The sequence below is a fragment of the Hemitrygon akajei genome, chromosome 7, assembly GCF_048418815.1.
Source record: "Hemitrygon akajei chromosome 7, sHemAka1.3, whole genome shotgun sequence".
Lineage (NCBI taxonomy): Eukaryota > Metazoa > Chordata > Chondrichthyes > Myliobatiformes > Dasyatidae > Hemitrygon > Hemitrygon akajei.
The window spans coordinates 27,738,709-27,760,995 of record NC_133130.1 but is presented as its reverse complement, the minus strand read 5'-3'; the positions used below and the strand labels follow the sequence as shown (position 1 = coordinate 27,760,995).

Here is a 22,287-nt window from a genome sequence, read left to right as displayed (position 1 = left end):
ACTATTGATCCAGGGTTTCTGGTTTGGGAAGACCCTGACCAACCTCTGGGGGACAACATCGTCGATGCACTTCTGGACGAAGCACATGACTCATCAGTGAACTCGGAGGCATCCTCATCACGGAAGCCATTCCAGTCGACGTCAGCGAAGCAGTCCAGCAGCATGGAGACCGATTGGTCGGACCAACAGTGGTCAGTTTTAATTATGGCCGCCTCTTGCTTCAGCTTCTGCCTGTACGTTGGGAAAAGCAGGATCGAAGAGTGACCTGATTTTCCAAAAGCTGGGCGAAGGAGAGCTTTGTAAGCGTTGTGGAAGGGAGTGTAGCAGTGGTCAAGTGTGCTATCTCCACGAGTGCTCACCTCAATGTGCTGACAAAACTTCGGAGAGACTTTCATCAACGACGCTCGATTCAAGTCACCGGCGATGATGAAGACAGCCTCTGGTTGTGCAGTCTCCAGCGCGTTGCTGGTCTTGTACAGTTCCTTGAGAGCCAGGTCAGTATCAGCCTGCGCGGAATGTACACCACTGTGATGATAACAACTGTGAACTCCCTAGGCAGCCAGTAGGGTCTGCACAGCAGCACCAGATATTCCAGGTCTGGGGAACAAAAGGAACAAAATTCTTTCAGCAAGTGGCAGGAATTTGACCCCGATCAATTGTGTACAGCAAGAAGGATTGGGGGGGGGGGGGGTGAACTACATATACCAGAATGGTTTGCTCCCAACAGACCCCTGCTGACTGCTCCTGTGGCTCCTCCCACAAACCCCTGTATAAAGGCGAATGAGGCCTGAGGCCGGCCCTCATTCTCCAGGATGTTGTGTTGTTCATTCTTCCAGTCAATAAAAGCCGATATCTCACTTCTTACGTCTCAGAGTGAGTTATTGATGGTGCATCAGGGGGGTCAGTGTGTCTGCTCTGTTTTAGACCATAGACCATAAGACAAAGGAGCAGAAGTCGGCCATTTGGCCCATCGAGTCTGCTCCGCCATTTTATCATGAGCTGATCCAATCTCTCCTTTAGTCCCATTCTCCTGTCTTCTCACCATAACCTTTGATGCCCTGACTACTCAGATACCAATCAATCTCTGCCTTAAATGACTTGGCTTCCACTGCTGCCTGTGGCAACAAATTCCATAGATTCACCACCCTCTGGCTAAAAAAATATTTTCGCATATCTGTTCTGAATGGGCGACCTGCAATGCTCAAGTTATGTCCTCTCGTACTAGACTCCCCCACCATGGGAAACAACTTTGCCACATCCACTCTGTCCATGCCTTTCAACATTCAAAATGTTTCTATGAGGTCCCCCCCCCCCCCCCCATTCTTCTAAACTCCAAGGAGTACAGTGCAAGAGCGGTCAAAGGTTCCTCATATGTTAACCCTCTCATTCCCGGAATCATTCTAGTGAATCTTCTCTGAACCCTCTCCAATGTCAGCACATCCTTTCTTAAATAAGGAGCCCAAAACTGCACACAGTATTCCAAGTGAGGTCTTACCAGTGCCTTATAGTGCCTCAACGTCACATCCCTGCTCCTATACTCTATTCCTCTAGAAATGAATGCCAACATTGCATTCGCCTTCTTCACCACCGACTCAACCTGGAGGTTAACCTTAAGGGTATCCTGCACGAGGACTCCCAAGTCCCGTTGCATCTCAGAACTTTGAATTCTCTCCCCATTTAAATAATAGTCTGCCCGTTTATTTCTTCTACCAAAGTGCATGACCGTACACTTTCCGACATTTAATTCATTTGCCACTTCCTTGCCGATTCCCCCAATCTATCCAAGTCTCTCTGCAGACTCTGTTTCCTCAGCACTACCGGCCCCTCCACCTATCTTTGTATTATCAGCAAACTTAGCCACAAAACCATCTATTCTATAATCCAAAGCATTGATATACAACGTAAAAAGAAGCGGCCCCAACACGGAGCCCTGTGGAACACCACTGGTAACCGGCAGCCAACCAGAATGGGATCCCTTTATTCCCACTCTCTGCTTCCTGCCAATCAACCAACGCTCTATCCACATATGTAACTTTCCCGTAATTCCATGGGTTCTTATCTTGTTTAGCAGCCTCATGTTTTGTTCAGTTTTTACGTGCAGGGGAGGGATTTGGGGGTCAATGTGCCTGATCTGGTTTGCTTGGCTTTTTGCGGGAGAGGGTGATCTGGGTTCCTCTGTTTTGCGGGGAGGTGGGATTTGCGGGTTGATGATCGTGCTGCGTTTCCTTTCTTTCTCTTTTTTGGTTTCGTGGTTATCTGAAGAATTGAAGAATTTTGATATTAAATGAACCTTTGATCAGTGATCATTGGTGCTGTAAAGCGATTGCAATAGCAGCTGTGTGAACCAAGGCGAATTGGGGGGATGTGAGATAATGACTTGTAAGATAATGACTCGCATACATTTCTTGGAATGTATGTGGGATGGTTTTCTGAACCAACTAGAGAGCAGGCCATTCTAGATTGTGTATTGAGCAATGAGGAAGGGTTAGTTAGCAATCTTGTCGTGCGAGGCCCCTTGGGTAAGAGTGACCATAATATGGTGGAATTCTTCATTAAGATGGAGAGTGACATAGTTAATTCAGAAACAAAGGTTCTGAACTTAAAGAAGGGTAACTTTGAAGGTATGAGACGTGAATTAGTTAAAATAGACTGGCAAATTATACTTAAAGGGTTGATAGTGGATATGCAATGGCAAGCATTTAAAGATTGCATGGATGAACTACAACAATTGTTCATCCCAGTTTGGCAAAAGAATAAACCAGGGAAGGTAGTGCACCCGTGGCTGACAAGGGAAATTAGGGATAGTATCAAGTCCAAAGAAGAAACATATAAATTAGCAAAAAAAAGCGGCACTCCTGAGGACTGGGAGAAATTCAGAGACCAGCAGAGGAGGACAAAGGGCTTAATTAGGAAAGGGAAAAAAGATTATGAGAGAAAGCTGGCAGGGAACATAAAAACTGACTGTAAAAGCTTTTATAGATACGTGAAAAGAAAAAGATTGGTCAAGATAAATGTAGGTCCTTTACAGTCAGAAACAGGTGAATTGATCATAGGGAACAAAGACATGGCAGACCAATTGAATAACTACTTTGGTTCTGTCTTCACTAAGGAGGACATAAATAATCTTCCAGAAATAGTAAGGGACCGAGGGTCTAGTGAGATGGAGGAACTGAGGGAAATACATGTTAGTAGGGAAGTGGTGTTAGGTAAGTTGAAGGGATTAAAGGCAGATAAATCCCCAGGGCCAGATGGTCTGTATCCCAGAGTGCTTAAGGAAGTAGCCCAAGAAATAGTGGATGCACTAGTGATAATTTTTCAAAACGCCTTAGATTCTGGATTAGTTCCTGAGGATTGGAGGGTGGCTAATGTAACCACACTTTTTAAAAAAGGAGGGAGAGAGAAACCGGGGAATTATAGACCGGTTAGTCTGACATCGGTGGTGGGGAAAATGCTAGAGTTGGTTATCAAAGATGTGATAACAGCACATTTGGAAAGAGGTGAAATCATCGGACAAAGTCAGCATGGATTTGTGAAAGGAAAATCATGTCTGACGAATAATAGAATTTTTTGAAGATGTAACTAGTAGAGTGGATAGGGGAGAGCCAGTGGTTATGGTATATTTAGATTTTCAAAAGGCTTTTGAAAAGGTCCCACACAGGAGAATAGTGTGCAAACTTAAAGCACATGGTATTGGGGGTATGGTATTGATGTGGATAGAGAATTGGTTGGCAGACAGGAAGCAAAGAGTGGGAGTAAACGGGACCTTTTCAGAATGGCAGGCAGTGACTAGTGGGGTACCGCAAGGCTCAGTGCTGGGACCCCAGTTGTTTACAATATATATTAATGATTTAGACGAGGGAATTAAATGCAGCATCTCCAAGTTTGGGGATGACACGAAGCTGGGCGGCGGTGTTAGCTGTGAGGAGGATGCAGGGTGACTTGGATAGGTTAGGTGAGTGGGCAAATCATGGCAGATGCAATTTAATGTGGATAAGTGTGAGGTTATCCACTTTGGTTGCAAGAACAGGAAAACAGATTATTATCTGAACGGTGGCTGATTAGGAAAAGGGGAGATGCAACGAGACCTGGGTGTCATTGTACACCAGTTATTGAAGGTGGACATGCAGTTCTACTGCAGTTGTACAAGGCCTTGGTGAGACCGCACCTAGAGTATTGTGTGCAGTTTTGGTCCCCTAATCTAAGGAAAGACATTCTTGCCATAGAGGGAGTACAGAGAAGGTTCACCAGATTGATTCCTGGGATGGCAGGACTTTCATACGAAGAAAGACTGGATCGACTAGGCTTATACTCACTGGAATTTAGAAGATTGAGGGGGCATCTTATTGAAACGTATAAAATTCTAAAGGGATTGGACAGGCTAGATGCAGGAAGATTGTTTCCGATGTTGGGGAAGTCCAGAACGAGGGGTCACAGTTTAAGGATAAAGGGGAAGCCTTTTAGGACCGAGATGAGGAAAAACTTCTTCACACAGAGAGTGGTGAATCTGTGGAATTCTTTGCCACAGGAAACAGTTGAGGCCGTTCATTGGCTATATTTAAGAGGAAGTTAGATATGGCCCTTGTGGCTAAAGGGATCAGGGGGTATGGAGAGAAAGCAGGTACAGGGTTCTGAGTTGGATGATCAGCCATGATCGTACTGAATGGCGGTGCAGGCTCGAAGGGCCAAATGGCCTACTCCTGCACCTATTTTCTGTGTTTCTATGTTTCTATGTAAGGCAATCAGCCGGAGATCAAAACTGATGAGATTACTCTGCGATCTGGTGCAGACTTGATAGACCAGGTAATCTCCTTTCATTTGTGGAAACGCGATTCATTTTTAAAAAACAAAAACCTAAATATCTTTTTAAAAAACAGAAATTACTAGAAATAATCAGCGGATCAGATAGTTTTATATATAAGCAGAGTTAATATATGAGGCTCTCATCGCATGCAGACTATGTTATGGGAGTTCCCTGTTCGATATTTTCTCCTTGCAAAAATTCTGCCTTATGCTCAAGAATGTGACAGGAACATTATTCACTGTGTAAGACACCGAGTGAAGAACGGTTTGAAATAGAATCTGATGCTAAAATGTTCAGAGCGTTCCAAGTTCCCTGTGAAGTTGTAACTGTGACCTTAATAGTACGACAGAGCTTCTGTCTGTGAACTGTGCACAGTTAGCGGACTGCGTGGCGCATGACAGTGTGTTTATAAACTGACTGCAGTGAAGTTAGTCACAAAGGGTCTCTGCGCATCTGTTTGGATGGTACTGACAGCTCATTTTTAATGCTTTCTATGCAATGGTTGAAGAGTTTCCAGGCAATCTGCTGGACCATCTGTGCATCAATATATCTGAAATTGTAGTGCAGTTGGTACGCATTCCAAACCGGGTGTGACTGCTTCCAAGATGATCTCAAATCCAATGCTTTTATTGAGCCTCCAGTCAGTTTGGTGTTTGGCCCATCCCGCTATATTCAACTCTCATGAGCACCTGCAAACCGCCCGACGTTCAGGAAGATCTGACAGAATAACTCTGGCATATGTGGTGCCTGAGCAGGCTGCCTCAATCTTCTGTGCACTGGCACCTCAGCAATATACTGTCGCGGTATAGCAAATTCTGAGGAGTTGCAGTTCTTTTCTTGAGATCAGTGCAGCTGGATTTGTGAGCTTTATTTTTCATGGATGAACTGACCAGATTTCTTCTCTACCCCAAATCTGAACAGGTTGTGGCCTGAATTATCACAAACGATGTGCCTTCAAAATTCCTAACAATTGCAGCGGCGTGAGGAAAAGGCGCCTGTCCAACGTTTCCCTGCCAGGCCTCTCTGTTCCAAGACCTGCACTGGTGGACTGCACGGGAGTGGTCTCAGAGGAGGTAAGATTGACTGACGCAGGGAGTGTGGTATTTACAATATCAACAGCTTCAAATGCGGAGTAAGATGTGTGAGAAAAAGGTATGAATAGAATTCACCAGGAACTTTCAGGCATTGCATGAAACATATGAGGCTGATCTGGGAGCGTTATATTCTTACCTCATGTGAGTTTTACCCTTCTGCCCGCCAATTCCTTCTGTAATTTCAGTTAAAGATTTAAAGATTAATTTTATTTAATGTTCAAAGTAAATTTGTTACCCTGAGATTAGTTTTCTAGCGGGTGTCCACAGCAAATGTGAAGAAACATAATGGAATTGACAAACTGCGCACAAGACCAAAAAACCAATGTGCAAAAGACGACAAACTGTGCAAATACAGAAAGAAAAGAAAGCACTAATAAGTAAGTAAGCAATAAACATGAGACAAAGCGTCCTTGAAAGTGAGTCCATAGGATGTGGGAACTGTTCACTCTTGGGTTGAGTGAACTTATCCCCTCTGGTTCAAGAGCCTGATGGCTGAGGGGTAATAAATGTTCCTGAACTTGGCACACATACATTGAAACATATGGTGCATCAAATCAGATTAGCAAGGATTGTGCCAGGGGCAACCCGAAGTGTCGCCATGCTTCCTGCACCAACATAGCATGCCCACCACTTACTAACCGCACATCTTTGGGACGTGTGAGGAAAGTGGAACATCTGCAGGAAACCTGCACGGTCACAGGGAGAATGTACAAACTCCTTACCGACTGTGGTAGGAATCGAAGCCCCCCTCACTGGTGCGGTAAAGCAATTGCGCCAACGCTGTGCCACCCCTTGTACAATGGGAAGACTTCAGATTACTGTCAAGTGAAAGTGGGAGTGCAAGGATTGGTGAAGAGTTTGGTTGTGGGTGGTGGTGAGGAATCATCTTCAAAATGTATACAAGTACGTGGGAAGAAACCGCCCTCTAGGGGAAGGGGTTCAGGAAGGCAGAGCAGGAAAGGCAAACCTAGAACTGCTCCTGTAAATAACGTTCAACAGAATTTAGGTGGGAAAGCAATGGGAAGGTGGTTTTTGTGATTGGAAGTGCATGACCAATAGTACACTGCAGGGATTGGCAATGGGATTCCTACTATTTGTCTTATACAGTATATTAACGGTTTAGGTCTGATGATTAATTAGTATTTTCACAGATAGTCACAGAAATTGGTGGTGGTGTTGATTGTGAGGTGGACAAACGCGCTCCAGGGTAGTCATGAGTTGAGTTAAATGGGCAGTATAATGGCATACAGAATTTAGTCCTAGTAAGTGTGCCTTGGGAGGATGAATGAGACTAGACAAAAAGACATCAAGGGACCTTGATGGACATGACGAAGAATTCTTGAAGGTGGCAATGTAAGTAGATAAGGTGGTTAATATGGCTTTGAGTGCCTTTGTCAGCAGTAGCATTGAGTACAAAAGCAGGGGGATGTTGTGCAACTATATAAAACACTGGTTCAATCACAGCTAGAGAACTGTGTGCACTTCTGGCTGCACTACAGGGGGATGTGATTTAAAGTGTGCAGTCAGGTGCTGGAATGGGTGATTCTCCAGATACTACCTAGATTGGAGGGCTTCGTTTTTAAGGGTAGACCGGATTGATTGGGTTTGTTTTGTAGCTGAGGATGTGAAAGAGGGGGATTTGGTTATTGGAAAATGCATGGATTAATAAAACATAATGTCACTTAGTCAGCAAGGTGTTACCTGGATTGGAGGTCTTCAGTTCTGGGGGACATTTGGTTAAGTAGCCTTGCTTTCCCCTGTAGACGATGAGAGGTATAGAGAGATGATGTTGATGGTCATTTTCCTTTCCTCTCATGGAGGGTATGGGTTTAAGCTGCGAAGAAAAAGTTTTTGGAAGGGACCTAGGGCAAGGGTCACCAACCTTTTTTGCACCATGGACCAGTTTAATATTGACAATATTCTTGCGGACTGGCTGACACGGTGGGTGGGGCCACGACTGGAACATAGGTGATAAGTCAACTATAAGTCATTTATAAGTGGCTAATACACTCAATTTCATTTCTAAAAGGGTTTATCTAACGAATTTAATGAATGTAATATTAAACACATAGCACATATTTTCCTCGCATGAATATAGTGATAAGTCACTTATAACTCACTTATAAGTCAATAGCATCATAACATTTTAAGTAACGTTTGGATATTAAACACACAGCGCATATTTTCCTCGTATGAACATATAAAATCATTGCAACACACCAATATCGCTGAATCAGTGGGAGCCTGTAACAAGACGGTTCCATTGAGGGGTGACGGGAGACAGCGATACTCAAAGGGAGTTCTTTATGTCCAGTCTGTTCTGCAGTTTAGTTTCCATGGCTCTCAGCATTTGCTTCTGTCCCGCGTGCTCACATTTTTTTCGCTCAAAGAAAACTCAACGGGTTTGTCTTTAAGTCAGGGTGCTTGGACTCAAGGTGCCGAAGCAGTTTTCATTGCCTCATTAGACAGCCTCCGGGCCCGAACTCCAGTCTCCCACCCACCCGCCGCCAGACGCCTTGGCCAGGTGCGGCTGGTCATGGATGGGGTGAGAGGACAAGGTCCCCGTGACGGGACTGCAGCAGTCGCAGTCCGGAGAGAGTGACCGACCGAGCGAGGAGTGCGACAGGGCGAGTGCTCGCCCTCCTTGTATGTAGGTAGGATCTAATGGCCGACAAAAGTTTGGCTTGAGGGATGACTTTCAGTAGATCGCAGCGAGGTAGCTGCTCTGCTACTTACGAAACCCTGAGCCCGAATTAGGTCATCTGTGAATATTTTAGCACCAGGTTCCCCACGAACATTCGGTGTGCTAAACAGGTTTAGAGGCGGCACCCATCTGTCCGCGCTCCAGGCCAGTAGCGACAGCACTTCTCACTGGTCGCGTGAGGCAGCCGGTTACCTGATGCCAACCAGTGATCCCTGGCGCGAGGGTATCACTGTGTTTAGGCGACTGATGACCTCGCATGCGTTCAAGTTCAAAAGTGGGCATGACAGGGAATGAGGAGAGGTGCAGCTGACTCATTGTATATCGCCAAATCATATCATTTCCTCGTGGCCCAGTAGCACATGGTTGGGGACCACTGTCCTAGGGAGTAAATTTTGTGAGCAAAGAGTGGTTGATGAGGCAACCAGAGGAGGTAGTAGAATTGCATGCAGTTATTATATTGAAGAGGCATTTGGACACACAGGGTATTAGCCAAGGTAATGCAAATGGGGAAGAATGGGTGGGCAAGGAAGTCAGCATGGACCTAATGTGTTAAAGAACTTTGACAACCAGAGGTTGATGCTAACTATAATTTCCAGCAGCAGATAGCAGTTCAGCTTTGCTGAGGTTCTCTGTTTCTGTCTGAGGAAGAGCACGATTCCATTATGAATTGCTCTGTAAGATTTCTTTCAGAGAATGTGGTAAAGTTCTTTATTTTAATTTGCCGCCTTCAAATTAATTTTTAAGTATCTTAAATGTACATACTGCTGGATTCACCATCTGTTGGCTGGTTAACCAGTGCAAACCCATTGCTATCCCTCCTGTTGTGAGGAAATTGATTCCGAATTGCCAGCTAGTGGGAGGTGAATTTTTCTGGATAAAATTCAGTTGCAAGTTGCCGTGTGATTCTGATCAGTGCAAGGTACAAGGTGCACCTTTCATGTCAAACCTTTGTAGCTCAACGTCTGAAACAGCTTCAACATAACACCCCAGCTCTTGCACCCACTGCTGTGATTTACGAAGGCCAATGTGCCAAAGGCTTTCTTTACAACCTATCTATGCACAACGCCACTTTCAAGGAATTTTGGATTTGTATTTCCAGATCCCTTTGCTTTTCTGCACTCCTCAATGCCCTACCGTTAACTGAGTCACTTCTCCCTGCTTTGTCCGTCCTCAGTTGTGATGCCTCACACTTGTCTACATTAACTTCCATCTGCCATTTCTTCAGCCCATTTTTTCCAGCTGGCCCAGATCCCACTGCAAGCTTTGATAGCCTTCCTCACTATCCACTGCACCCCTAGTCTTGGTGTCATCTGAAAATTTGCTCTTGTGCTCTATGACTCTGACACACTTAAAAACGATTGAGATGGAGGTAACTGAACTAAAGATGCAAACGTGCATAAACAATATTTTTAAAATATTTAAACGACTTGTGCCTTTTCTTTGCCTCCTGAGACTTTGCTCCATAACCGTCGCTGAAACCAGCGGCATCTTATCCTGTGACATCTGGCCTGACAGAGGATCAAAGAAGTGACTCCCCATTGCACAGCTGGGGAATCCCGGGAAGAATGGGCTCTGCTGACAGTCCAGTGTTGCGGACTTTCACTTCCCACAGCGAGTCCATGACATTCTGTAATTTTATCATCTGAACACAGTTGGTGTGCATCTGAGCCATCCAGAAGAATATAAATGATCCAGGCCGCAGCTTCAGATGGTTCCAATCTGAAGTTGTTATGCCTTGCCAGCTGAACGGAACTAATCAAAAACCTCGGAACTGTTGACTCATGACCAGATAAGGGGAAAGATGAGCTTTTAGTTTTACTTCAGCACGAGAAGCAAGAGGGAACCACCATTCAGGCCAGTGTCCAGTCCTTGTTGCTCTTGGAGCAAAGAGTTTGGTGGACTGTATCAAAAGACGGTTAGGAGTCAACTATGTCCTATCACTCATCCGAACAATATATCTTCTGAATTAATTCCAACGTGCTATGTGTCAGCAGACATAAACTGACCAGAGTGAGTAAGAGCAGTAGATGTCCCACTTTTCACGTAGGAAGCTTTTGCACGGCAGATACTCACTTCAAAATCTCGATATGTGTAATGAATTGAAGGTAAATTCCCCAGCTCCTCTGTTCCTGATAGATTAGTTCATCCCTTCCAACTGCTACCCACTGCCATTGATCTCTTAACAATACTTGTCCAGCCGTCTTGCATTCCATGCCACTGGTCCGTAACCCTGATCTGCCAATGGCAGCCCACTTATCGGCCACCCCACGTTAAAGAAAGTCACAAACAGGCGTTCTCCATTTAGAGAATCGGGAGACAACCCCTCCGGGGAGCATCATATTCGACCTGTGTGATGGCACAGCTACTCTTTGTCTAGCAGTGCATCAGTAATGAGGATGGTGTCCTTGAGCCTGGTGCACTTGAGGGTAGGGAGCATCATTGCGATGGGGTGGTGTAACAGTTAGTGCACTTAGAGTGACCCCAGTTAGTCATGACTCTGCTACTGTGTCTTTGTGGAGTTTCCCTGTAACCACTTTGGTCTCCAGTAGGCGCTCCGATTTTCTCTTGCGTTCAGAGACTTGCAGGTTGTTAAGTTAATTGCTCATTTATAAATTACCCACAGTGTAGTTGGGTAGCTGGGAATTGGGAGAGGGGAGACAGTTGGCAGACATGTGCACGATTCAAAGTGCATTTAGTATTAAAGTATGTACACAGTATGCATCGCTGAGATTGGTCTTTGCGTGGACAGCCATGAAACAAAAAAATGCCATGGAACCCATTCAAGAAAACAGCGAACGCTCAGCGTACAAAAAAAAAAGAATAAAGTGTGTGCAAAATGCAAAGAAACATGCAAATAACAGACAGAATATTAAACACCAAACCACAGAGTCATTAAAACAGTCCAGAAATGTTCAGTTTAGCTCAGTTCAGTTAAATTTAGTGTTGTGTCTTTCGTCGGCTGCAGACTGCAGAGCCAGTCCGCCCCGATCAAAATTGCGCAAAAATAGCGATTAAAAGGGAGAAGCCACAAAGCCAGAAACACACATAACATCAGCTCCAGTCCTCTAAAAATGAGTGCAAAACCACAGGCGGCACCAGTCGAACCTTGCCCAAGACCCAAGATTCTTACACCTTCCCCCAGCTGCTGAGGGCGACAAGGAGACAGGCCAAATGCAGGCAGATGGTGCTGAACACCTGCTCGCCTTCTGCTCTCGTCCTTGTTGATTTCAGTCTTGCTCGATGCTCTAAACGGTGAGTTGGTCGAGAATTGGAGCTGATCATGTGTTTGCACTCCGCCATCAGGCACACTCCATTCTCAACGTCACTCTCAACCAAGCCGAATTCCCTCGGAGACTTCAAAAGCACAAGATCGCCCTTTTGGCCCAGAAGCACAATCAAAGTGTAAATTACAGGCTCCAATCACACACAGATTAGTAGTAGAAATATATTTAAAAGAAGAAGTGCTTGTTTTGTAAACTGTCTACAGGAGGTCGCCGTTATCTTCTCACCAGAGGAGAGATTATAAGTAAGTTAGTGGGTGAGTGTGATCATTTGGGCTGCTGAGTGGTTGAGTAGTTGGGTTCTAACACTGCAGTGAATGGTGCAGAAGGGAGCAGTTCTCGAGTCAACCCTTTTGTTAGTTCCTTCCACGTTCCTACGGCTCATCCTGAACTAACCTCCTTTGAGTTCACTGTCAGCATTCCCACTGGGATTTGGTTGATTGTATCCTGGAGGTCCGGCCTACTGTTCAGCATTTTCTGTATTTCAGCTGAGTTTAAAGAGAGTGATTTTTGTTTGATGCAAATCGTCCAGTTTCAACACTAATAAAACCAGAAACTTCCATTGGAACTCCTTTTCCCTTTCCAAAAATGCACTCTGATCTGCTGAGTGTTTCTGCTTTTGTTTCAGATCTATGGGTTCTTTTGTCACCTATGTTATCGGTTTGGTTTCAGCTGTGGATTGCACGGGGGTGGGGGATGGTGAGGAGGTGCCAGTTGCGTTGGGGGAAATCAGGTTAAATTTTGAAGCCGAATAGTCATGTTGCTTTACCATACCAAACCATAATAACATAGGAGCAGAATTAGGCCGGTTCACCCAAGGAGCCTGTTCGGCCATTCAGTCAAGAGTGTATTTAATGTCCCTCCCAACCCTTGAACTCTGTACAGACAGCAGCAGGATTTGAGTCTTGATCATGGCACTGCAAAATGTTACGTTTGCTGCTGCACTACCGTGGCAAAGTTCTTCTAGCTTTTGCTCCTAGTGTCTATGGGACAAGAGTTTCAGCACAAAACCAACGTGGGAAATACTTCATCCTCAAAGAGAGACCATTTTAAATCATCTGAACATTTAGTTCAATGGGTGCACTTGCGACCTCCAGAAAATTTGGCACAAAATCAAAACTAGTAGTGAAGAATGTTGCACTGGTTTGGAATGGCATCCTCTGTTTGCGATATGAAACTGGTGCCTTATCACACTTCATGAGCAAACAGATAGGATCTTGGAGCACCTCTCAAACGAAAGGTTCTCCTGATAGCCTGTTCATTGTGTTTTATTCTTCAAGTAAGACTGGATTCACCTGATTATTCCCCTGATACTGGAAATCTGAACAACACACACAATGCTGGGGGAACTCAGCAGTCCTGCCGAAGGATTTTGGCCCGAAATGTCAACTGCACCCTTTTCCCAGATGCTGCCTGGCCGGCTGAGTTCCTCCAGTGTCTTGTGTGTGTTGCTCACCTGATTATTTACATTCTGTGTGCTGCTATCTTTGGCAGTGGTGTGGATGACTTAGTGACAATCATGTCAACACTTTGAGTGCTGAACTACATTTGGGTTGATTTGGGACAGTGCTGTTGAACATTGGATTATGCTAACTGTTAGAGCCACTCATTGTTAATCACGTAAACCTTCATGACAGATTCTAGTATCTAACAGCCAGAGGGCATGCATATAAACGGGGAAAACGACGCCAGTGGTTACCTAACATTTATTTTTCCTAAAGCTTGCTTTGAAATGTAAACATTAAATTTGAGGCAGAAAGGAATCTTAGGAGTAAAAGGTTGTGGAGTAGTGCAGCATTCAAGTGTTCTAGTTACATCCCACATCACAAAAATATGCTGGTAGGTTACATTACGCACAGTGTAGTTGGGTGACAGGTGGATTAGGAAAGAGATGATGAGGGAGAACAGGGCACAGGGGAATAAGTATGGGAATGAAATAAGTGTGAAGATGTAATGTTGACTCTTTATAAAACACTGATGAGGCCTCACTTGGAGTATTGTGAGCAGATTTGGGCCCCTTATCTAAGAAAGGATATGTTGACATTGGAGAGGGTTCAAAGGAGGTTCATGAAAATGTTTCAGGGATTGATAGGCTTGTCATATGAAGAGTGTTTGGTGGCTCTGGGCCGGTACTCACTGGAATTCAGAAGAATGAGGGGTGACCTCATTGAAACCTTCTGAATGTTGAAAGGCCTGGATAGAATGGATGTGGAGAGGGTGTTTCCTGTGATGAAGGAGTCTCAGATCAGAGGACAGACTCTCAGTAGAGGGATGTCCATTTAGAATGGAGATGAGGAGGAATTTCTTTAGTCAGAGTGGTGAATCTGTGGAATTTTGTTGCCGCAGGCAGCTGTGGAAGCCAAGTCTTAGGTATAACGAAGGCAGAGGTTGATAGATCCCTGATTAGTCAGGGCATGAAGGGATAAGAGGAGAAGGCAGGAGATTGGGGCTGAGAGGGAAAATGGATCAGCCATGATGAAATGGAGGAGCAGACTCAATGGGCCAAATGGCCTAGTTCTGCTCTTATATCTTATGTTCTTGTGGAATGCAATGGATGAGAATGCTTGGAAGGTCAGCATACACTCAGCCGGCAGAAATTGGTTCATGAGTTTTTAAACCACCTCTTTGGTTGGTAGGTGGGAAGATTCAGTGTGGTGATGGAGCATGTGGGGTTAACATCAACGTGAGTAGAAGCCTTGGTGACTAAAATGTTTGTAATAAAAGTAGCAGGAATTACAGTACTGTGGCTGTAACTGGATTAATTCAGTATTGTACCAGACAGTACACTAGCACAGTGGTTAGTGTCACACTATTACAATGCCAGCAACGTGGGTTCGATTCCCAGCCCTGTCTGTAAGGAGTTTGTCCATTCTCCGTGTGACCGTGGCAACGTGGGTTCGATTCCCAGCACTGGCTGTAAGGAGTTTGTCCATTCTCCGTGTGACCGCGGCAACGTGGGTTCGATTCCCAGCACTGGCTGTAAGGAGTTTGTCCATTCTCCCTGTGACCGTGGCAACGTGGGTTCGATTCCCAGCCCTGGCTTTAAGGAGTTTGACCATTCTCCCTGTGACCGTGGCAACGTGGGTTCGATTCCCAGCACTGGCTGAAAGGAGTTTGACCATTCTCCCTGTGACCGTGGCAACGTGGGTTCGATTCCCAGCACTGGCTGTAAGGAGTTTGACCATTCTCCCTGTGACCGTGGCAACGTGGGTTTGATTCCCAGCACTGGCTGTAAGGAGTTTGACCATTCTCCCTGTGACCGTGGCAACGTGGGTTCGATTCCCAGTACAGGCTGTAAGGAGTTTGTCCATTCTCCCTGTGACCGTGGCAACGTGGGTTTGATTCCCAGCACTGGCTGTAAGGAGTTTGACCATTCTCCCTGTGACCGTGGCAACGTGGGTTCGATTCCCAGTACTGGCTGTAAGGAGCTTGTCCATTCTCCCTGTGACCGTGGCAACGTGGGTTCGATTCCCAGTACTGGCTGTAAGGAGCTTGTCCATTCTCCCTGTGACCGTGGCAACGTGGGTTCGATTCCCAGCACTGGCTGTAAGGAGTTTGACCATTCTCCCTGTGACCGTGGCAACGTGGGTTCGATTCTCAGTACTGGCTGTAAGGAGTTTGTCCATTCTCCCTGTGACCGTGGCAACGTGGGTTCGATTCCCAGCACTGGCTGTAAGGAGTTTGACCATTCTCCCTGTGACCGTGGCAACGTGGGTTCGATTCCCAGCACTGGCTGTAAGGAGTTTGACCATTCTCCCTGTGACCATGTAGGTTTCCTCCCGGTGCTCCAATATCCTCCCACAGTCCAAACACGTATGGATTAGTAGGTTAATTGGTCACATTGGTGTAATTAGACTGGTTGGGACAGAAGGGCCTGTTACCCTACTGGATCTCTAAATAAATAATCTAGAGATAAGTCTTCAGATCAGGGAATTTAAATTCACTTAAATAAAATCTTGAAAATAAACACTGGTGTTCGTAGTGGTCTCCTGTGGATATGGTCATATCCATCTCATTCAGTGGTGTCATTCAGCGAAGGAAATGTAGTTTGCCTCACCTAGTCTGGCCTCTATTTGACTCCAGTCCCATGGTAATGAAGCTGAACTTTAACTCAGAAAAGTACAAGTCAACCATTTTGGTCATCGACAATATGGGTTGAACAGTAAATGCAGCAGCAATGCCTAGGTGCTGTAGAAAATAATTGGAAATGCAAATACAGATGAGGATGAGATTTGGGTCTATTACCAGCTGGTGACGAGAGGGTGAATTGAACAGATGTCAGTGTTAACAGGGAAGCATGGGCTTTTTTCATGGGGGGGGGGCAGCACCAGGAGTGATTTTTCTCTCTAATCCCCCAACACCTCCACACCACATTTGGACTTCAGCCTTTTACGGCACATTTCACAAGTTCCTCACCTTCAAAAGCTGGAAATGGCAAAGTGACAGAAGAGGAGAAAATACAACATTGCATGTCATTGAAGTAAGTGAGAGACAGTAACTCAAGACTCACTTTTTACAAATCTGCGGAATATCAGCTAACATTTTGTATTATTGATTCAAAGTTATGCTATCGTTGCTGCTCCTTCCCTTTCTCCTCTGGTCCACTCTCCTCTCCTAACAGATTCCTCCTTCTCCATCTTTCCTACACACCTAGCTTCACCTATCACCTGCTAGCTATCCTCTTTTCCCTCCCCACCACCTTTTTATTCTGGTGTCTTCCCCCTTTTTTCCCCAGTTGCAAAGAAAGGTCTCAGCCTGAAACATTTACTTCATTTCCATAGACGCTGCCTGATCTGCTGAATTCCTCCAGCATTTTGTGTGTGTTGCTTTGGATTTCCAGCATCTGCAGAATGTTTCATATTTACAATTACTGCCAATTTGTCTTGTGCTACTTCATAGAATTTCACTCTGCCTGGGAGATAAATAGGTTCAAAGTAGATTTAATATCAAAGATGGTATACTATATACAACCTTGAGATTCGTCTCCTTGCAGGCAGCCACAAAACAAAGAAACCCAATGGAACTCATTAAAACAAGACTATCAAACACCCAAATGTGTAGAGAAAATAAAGCAGATTATACAAACAATAAACTTAAGCAAATAGTATCCAGAACTGAAATTGCCGATTCAGAAGCTTGCTAAATGCAGGCCACAGCCTCAGTTCAGTGCAGAGGAGAGTAAACCTTGAGGAGCAGCCCGTCCCTGGCCTCTGACCCTGACGCCCTGACCTTTCCAAACTGGCTCAGCCAGATTGAACACTGACATTGTCTGGGTCCATTGATCAATTAAATATACTTCTTCCTCAGACTGTGAAGTGATCTATCCTATTGGGGATTCTGTCTTTGATAACTGTAGGGAGATTTTTGCATGATTTATTTTTGATGGGAAAACCGTATCATTAGATCAGCTGTCCATTTAGAGCCCAATCCAAATTTGCTTGCTTTGAAGTCAAAGGCAAATAAGTTTAATTGGATATATATAAAAAGGGAGCTGATCTGATTTCCCCATCATGACCTAGCTCTTTATGCATTTCTAGGAAGAAATTATGTTTACCAACTGATTTTTTTTGATGTACTGAAAGTTGAATGCATTCCAAGATCCACATTGCTTTCAACGAATCCCAAATTCCCATCTCACTGTGGTTAACTTGTCTCCAGAAATCTGTTTAGATGGAGTTTGAGGTAATGAGGTTCCCAATCTTCATGGCAATTTGAGTTTTCTAGGTATTTGATGATCTGAAGTAAGAAGGTAAGGAGGGAAGAGTGGAATTGAAAATCACCTTATTGTCTCGTGGGAGTCTGGCTTTGTGCACATGTGGGTCTAGTTATAACAAAAAACTGAAATGGAAGATGAAAAACAGAAGAGATTATAGAAATCCAGGTTGACACACACAAAATGCCAGGGTAGTTCAGCAGGTCAGAAAGCATCAATGGAAAGGAATAAGGAGCCAACATTTGGGGCTGAGACCCTTCATCTGAATGGAAGATTAAATATGTGCAAGTTGTTTAAACTTTGGAACTACAGGATTACAGACAGACAGACATACTTTATTGATCCCGAGGGAAATTGGGTTTCGTTACAGCTGCATCAACCAAGAAAAGTGAAGAAATATAGCAATATAAACCATAAATAATTAAATAATAATGTTAATCATGCCAAGTGGAAATAAGTCCAGGACTAGCCTATTGGCACAGGGTGTCTGACACTCTGAGGGAGGAGTTGTAATGTTTGATGGCCACAGGTAGGAATGACTTCCTATGACGCTCAGTGTTACATCTCGGTGAAATGAATCTCTGGCTGAATGTACTCCTGTGCCTAACCAGTACATTATGGAGTGGATGGGAGTCATGACTGTGCAGCCAGATTCAAGGGGAACCTGATCATTAAATTTGCTGATGATACCACAGTGGTTGGACTCATCAGCAAAAATGATGAAACAATGTACAGGGAGGAGGTTAAACACCTAGAGAGCTGGTGCAGTGACAACAACTTGATGCTTAATGTCACCAAAACCAAGGAGATGATCGTCGATTTCAGACGGTCTCAACCTGAGCACACACCCTCAGCATCAGCGGCTCCACAGTGGAGAGAGTGGAAAACATCAAGTTCCTTGGGGTGCAGATCTCGGACAATCTCACCTGGTCCAGGAACACCACTGGGATTGTGAAACGAGCCCAGCAGAGATTGCACTTTTTGAGGAAGCTTAAACAAGCATCACTCCCCACTAACATCTTAACTACATTCTACAGAGGAGTGGTTGAGAGTGTGCTGACCTTTTGCATCACAACCTGGTACTCCAGCTGCAGTGCTGCCGACAAAAAAGCCTTGCAGAGGGTGGTTATGGGAGCAGAGAAGGTTATTGGGGTCTCCCTACCTTCTGTCCAAGACCTCTTTCAGAGTCGATGCCTCCAGAAGCCGCAGTACATCATTAAAGACCCCTCACACCCTCTCCATGAACTGTTCTTCTGCCATCAAGTAAACGTTACAGGAGCATCAAAACTAAAACCACAAGGCTACTAAACAGCTTCCTCCCACAGGCAGTCAGACTGCTAAATAGTTGCTCTACCTGACTCTGCTTTGGACACTTTTAACTTTGCACTAGACACTTATAACTTGTTTTTAACTGACATGTGGGTATTGTGTTTTACTATTTATTGTTATGTTTATTATTTAGTGTTGCGTTTGTTATGTTATGATTGCACTGCTCCTGGGAAACGCTGTCTCATTCTGCCATGCAGAGCTGATGTACGGTTAGAATGACAGTAAAGTTTTTGAATCTGGAATCTTGAATCCTCTTTTCAGACACCACCGTCAGAGAGTCCAGTTCCACCCCCACAACATCACTGGCCTTACGAATGAGTTTGTTGATTCTGTTGGTGTCTGCTACCCTCAGCCTACTGCCCCAGCACACAACAGCAAACATGATAGCACTGGCCACCACAGCCTCGTAGAACATCCTCAGCATCGTCCGGCAGATGTTAAAGGACCTCAGTCTCCTCAGGAAGTAGAGACGGCTCTGACCCTTCTTGTAGACAGCCTCAGTGTTCTTTGACCAGTCCAGTTTATTGTCCATTCATATCCCCAGGTACGTTAGTGTGGTTGAGAATTGTGACCATGTAATGGAGTTACGAGCAAAGTACGCAAGGAGAAAAAAAAATGCTAAAGTGACAGTAACAGAAGAGTTTGAGTTAAAGGTTGGAGAATATCAGCAGACTCGATGGGTTGAATGGCCTAATTCTGCTCCTATCATTTATGGTGTAACATGGCAGCGGCCACTCAAAAGAGAATGTTGATGGGGTAATTGGTTCAGATGTCTGATAGCAGTGGGAATGTTGATGGGGTAATTGGTTCAGCAGTCTGATAGCAGTGGGAATGTTGAAGGGGTAATTGGTTCAGTCTGATAGCAGTGGGAATGTTGAAGGGGTAATTGGTTCAGCAGTCTGATAGCAGTGGGAATGTTGAAGGGGTAATTGGTTCAGCAGTCTGATAGCAGTGGGAATGTTGAAGGGGTATTTGGTTCAGTCTGATAGCAGTGGGAAAGTTAAAGGGGTAATTGGTTCAGCAGTCTGATAGCAGTGGGAATGTTGAAGGGGTAATTGGTTCAGTCTGAGAGCAGTGGGAATGTTGAAGGGGTATTTGGTTCAGATGTCTGGTAGCAGTGGGAATGTTGAAGGGGTATTTGGTTCAGTCTGATAGCAGTGGGAATATTGAAGGGGTATTTGGTTCAGATGTCTGATAGCAGTGGGAATGTTGAAGGGGTATTTGGTTCAGATGTCTGGTAGCAGTGGGAATGTTGAAGGGGTATTTGGTTCAGCAGTCTGAGAGCAGTGGGAATGTTGAAGGGGTATTTGGTTCAGATGTCTGGTAGCAGTGGGAATGTTGAAGGGGTATTTGGTTCAGTCTGATAGCAGTGGGAATATTGAAGGGGTATTTGGTTCAGATGTCTGATAGCAATGGGAATGTTGAAGAGGGTATTTGGTTCAGATGTCTGATAGCAGTGGGAATGTTGAAGGGGTATTTGGTTCAGATGTCTGATAGCAGTGGGAATGTTGAAGGGGTATTTGGTTCAGTCTGAGAGCAGTGGGAATGTTGAAGGGGTATTTGGTTCAGATGTCTGGTAGCAGTGGGAATGTTGAAGGGGTATTTGGTTCAGTCTGATAGCAGTGGGAATATTGAAGGGGTATTTGGTTCAGATGTCTGATAGCAATGGGAATGTTGAAGAGGGTATTTGGTTCAGATGTCTGATAGCAGTGGGAATGTTGAAGGGGTATTTGGTTCAGTGATAGCAGTGGGAATGTTGAAGGGGTATTTGGTTCAGTCTGAGAGCAGTGGGAATGTTGAAGGGGTATTTGGTTCAGTCTGATAGCAGTGGGAATGTTGAAGGGGGTATTTGGTTCAGATGTCAGACAGCAGTGAGAATGTTGAAGGGGGTATTTGGTTCAGATGTCTGATAGCAGTGGGAATGTTGAAGGGGTATTTGGTTCAGTCTGATAGCAGTGGGAATGTTGAAGGGGGTATTTGGTTCAGATGTCGGATAGCAGTGGGAATGTTGAGTCAGTGGAATTACAGACTGGAAGGAGGTAACTGTTGTTCAAGAATCCATGTATTTATAGTGAATTGGTTTTTATCTAACGATTCAGTGAGGAGCAAACCCTTCCAGCTCTTTGAAACACACCGCCCCTGTAACCCTACAAATTGATTAACCCTAACCTAACCATGGGCCATTCGGTTAACCTACCCCAGTACATCTTTGGACTGCGAGGAAACCGGAGTGCCCGGGGTAGACCCACATGTTCCATGGGGAGGTACGTAGAACAATGCCGGCATTGAGTCTGAGTTCCAGAATGCTTTGAGCTGTAATAGTGTCGCATTCTCTACTCCTCTACTGTAGCAAGCGGTAGGTTTATATAAGCAGAGACATGTATGATGCTTAAGAGAAGACAAAGGTGTTCATCTACATTAAGTGATGGTATGTAGAGTCAGGTGTTATACTGGGAGGAGGTTGTGATCACTATTGCATTCCGTCAGGGCCAATTCACACGCTCAAAGGGATCTACAAGGGAATAGTGAAGATGGTTGTAAGGAGGAGATACCAGCGGCAGCTGAAGGGAGAAATAGTACAGAATTAGATGCAGCTGTGGAGATTACTGCAGCCACTTTGCGAAGATCAGAGATGGACCAGAGGAGGATGCTTTGAAAATATGCCAGCTTGGTAAGCTGGAGAACGAACTTGAAGTTATTGAGGCTGGCATCGAAATCAAGTGATAATGAAAGGCAACTAAACCATAATGGTGGAGAAAATGAGATGATTGGATGTGGCTTTACTCTTTGTAACTTTGGTTTCTTCCCAGCAAAGCAAAGCAAACCCACAACTGTTTCAAATTTGTTCATTTTCATTTTGGATACTGTCCATTTTTCTTTCCAGTTAAGGCTTCTCGTGGTTAGGATGCATGAACTGTGAGCTTAGTTCAAAGATTACAGTTTCTCAGAATTACACCCTGCTTTCTCTCAATCATGCCTTTCGTCACTGGTACATTGATTAGGATGAGTTTAAATTTGCTTGATGGATTATTGAATATCTTGTTGGGAAATATTTTCAGCAAGGTTTCCAATGCAGTTTTGTTTCATTTGTAACTAATCATTATTTCAACTAACTGACTCTCATGGAATTCCAGTGATAACAGAAGTAAACTTAAATTTCTCCAAATGTATGTCCTGTTGGGAAACAGTTAGTTATAGTTTTGATGATACAGGCCTCAGTATCTCCTGATGTGATGACGTGGGATTGCTGCAATCAAAATGGCCAGTTTATAGCTTTTTGGTGGAGAGAGGGGGAAAAGGAAACATTGAGTAACAACTCACCAACTTTGTTCAACACCATCATTCCCTCAAAATGAATCAATAAG

At 44.6% G+C, this 22,287-nt stretch overlaps 1 protein-coding gene across 1 annotated transcript in view; it reads left to right on the top strand.

The window, feature by feature from the left end:
- prkd3 (protein kinase D3) overlaps positions 1-22,287 on the top strand; it is a 363,813-nt gene that overhangs the window by 231,227 nt on the left and 110,299 nt on the right. Inside the window, exon 6 of the mRNA XM_073050552.1 lies at positions 5,723-5,874. Within this exon, the coding sequence (XP_072906653.1) occupies positions 5,723-5,874 (152 nt within the window). The remainder of the gene's footprint in view (positions 1-5,722; positions 5,875-22,287) is intronic.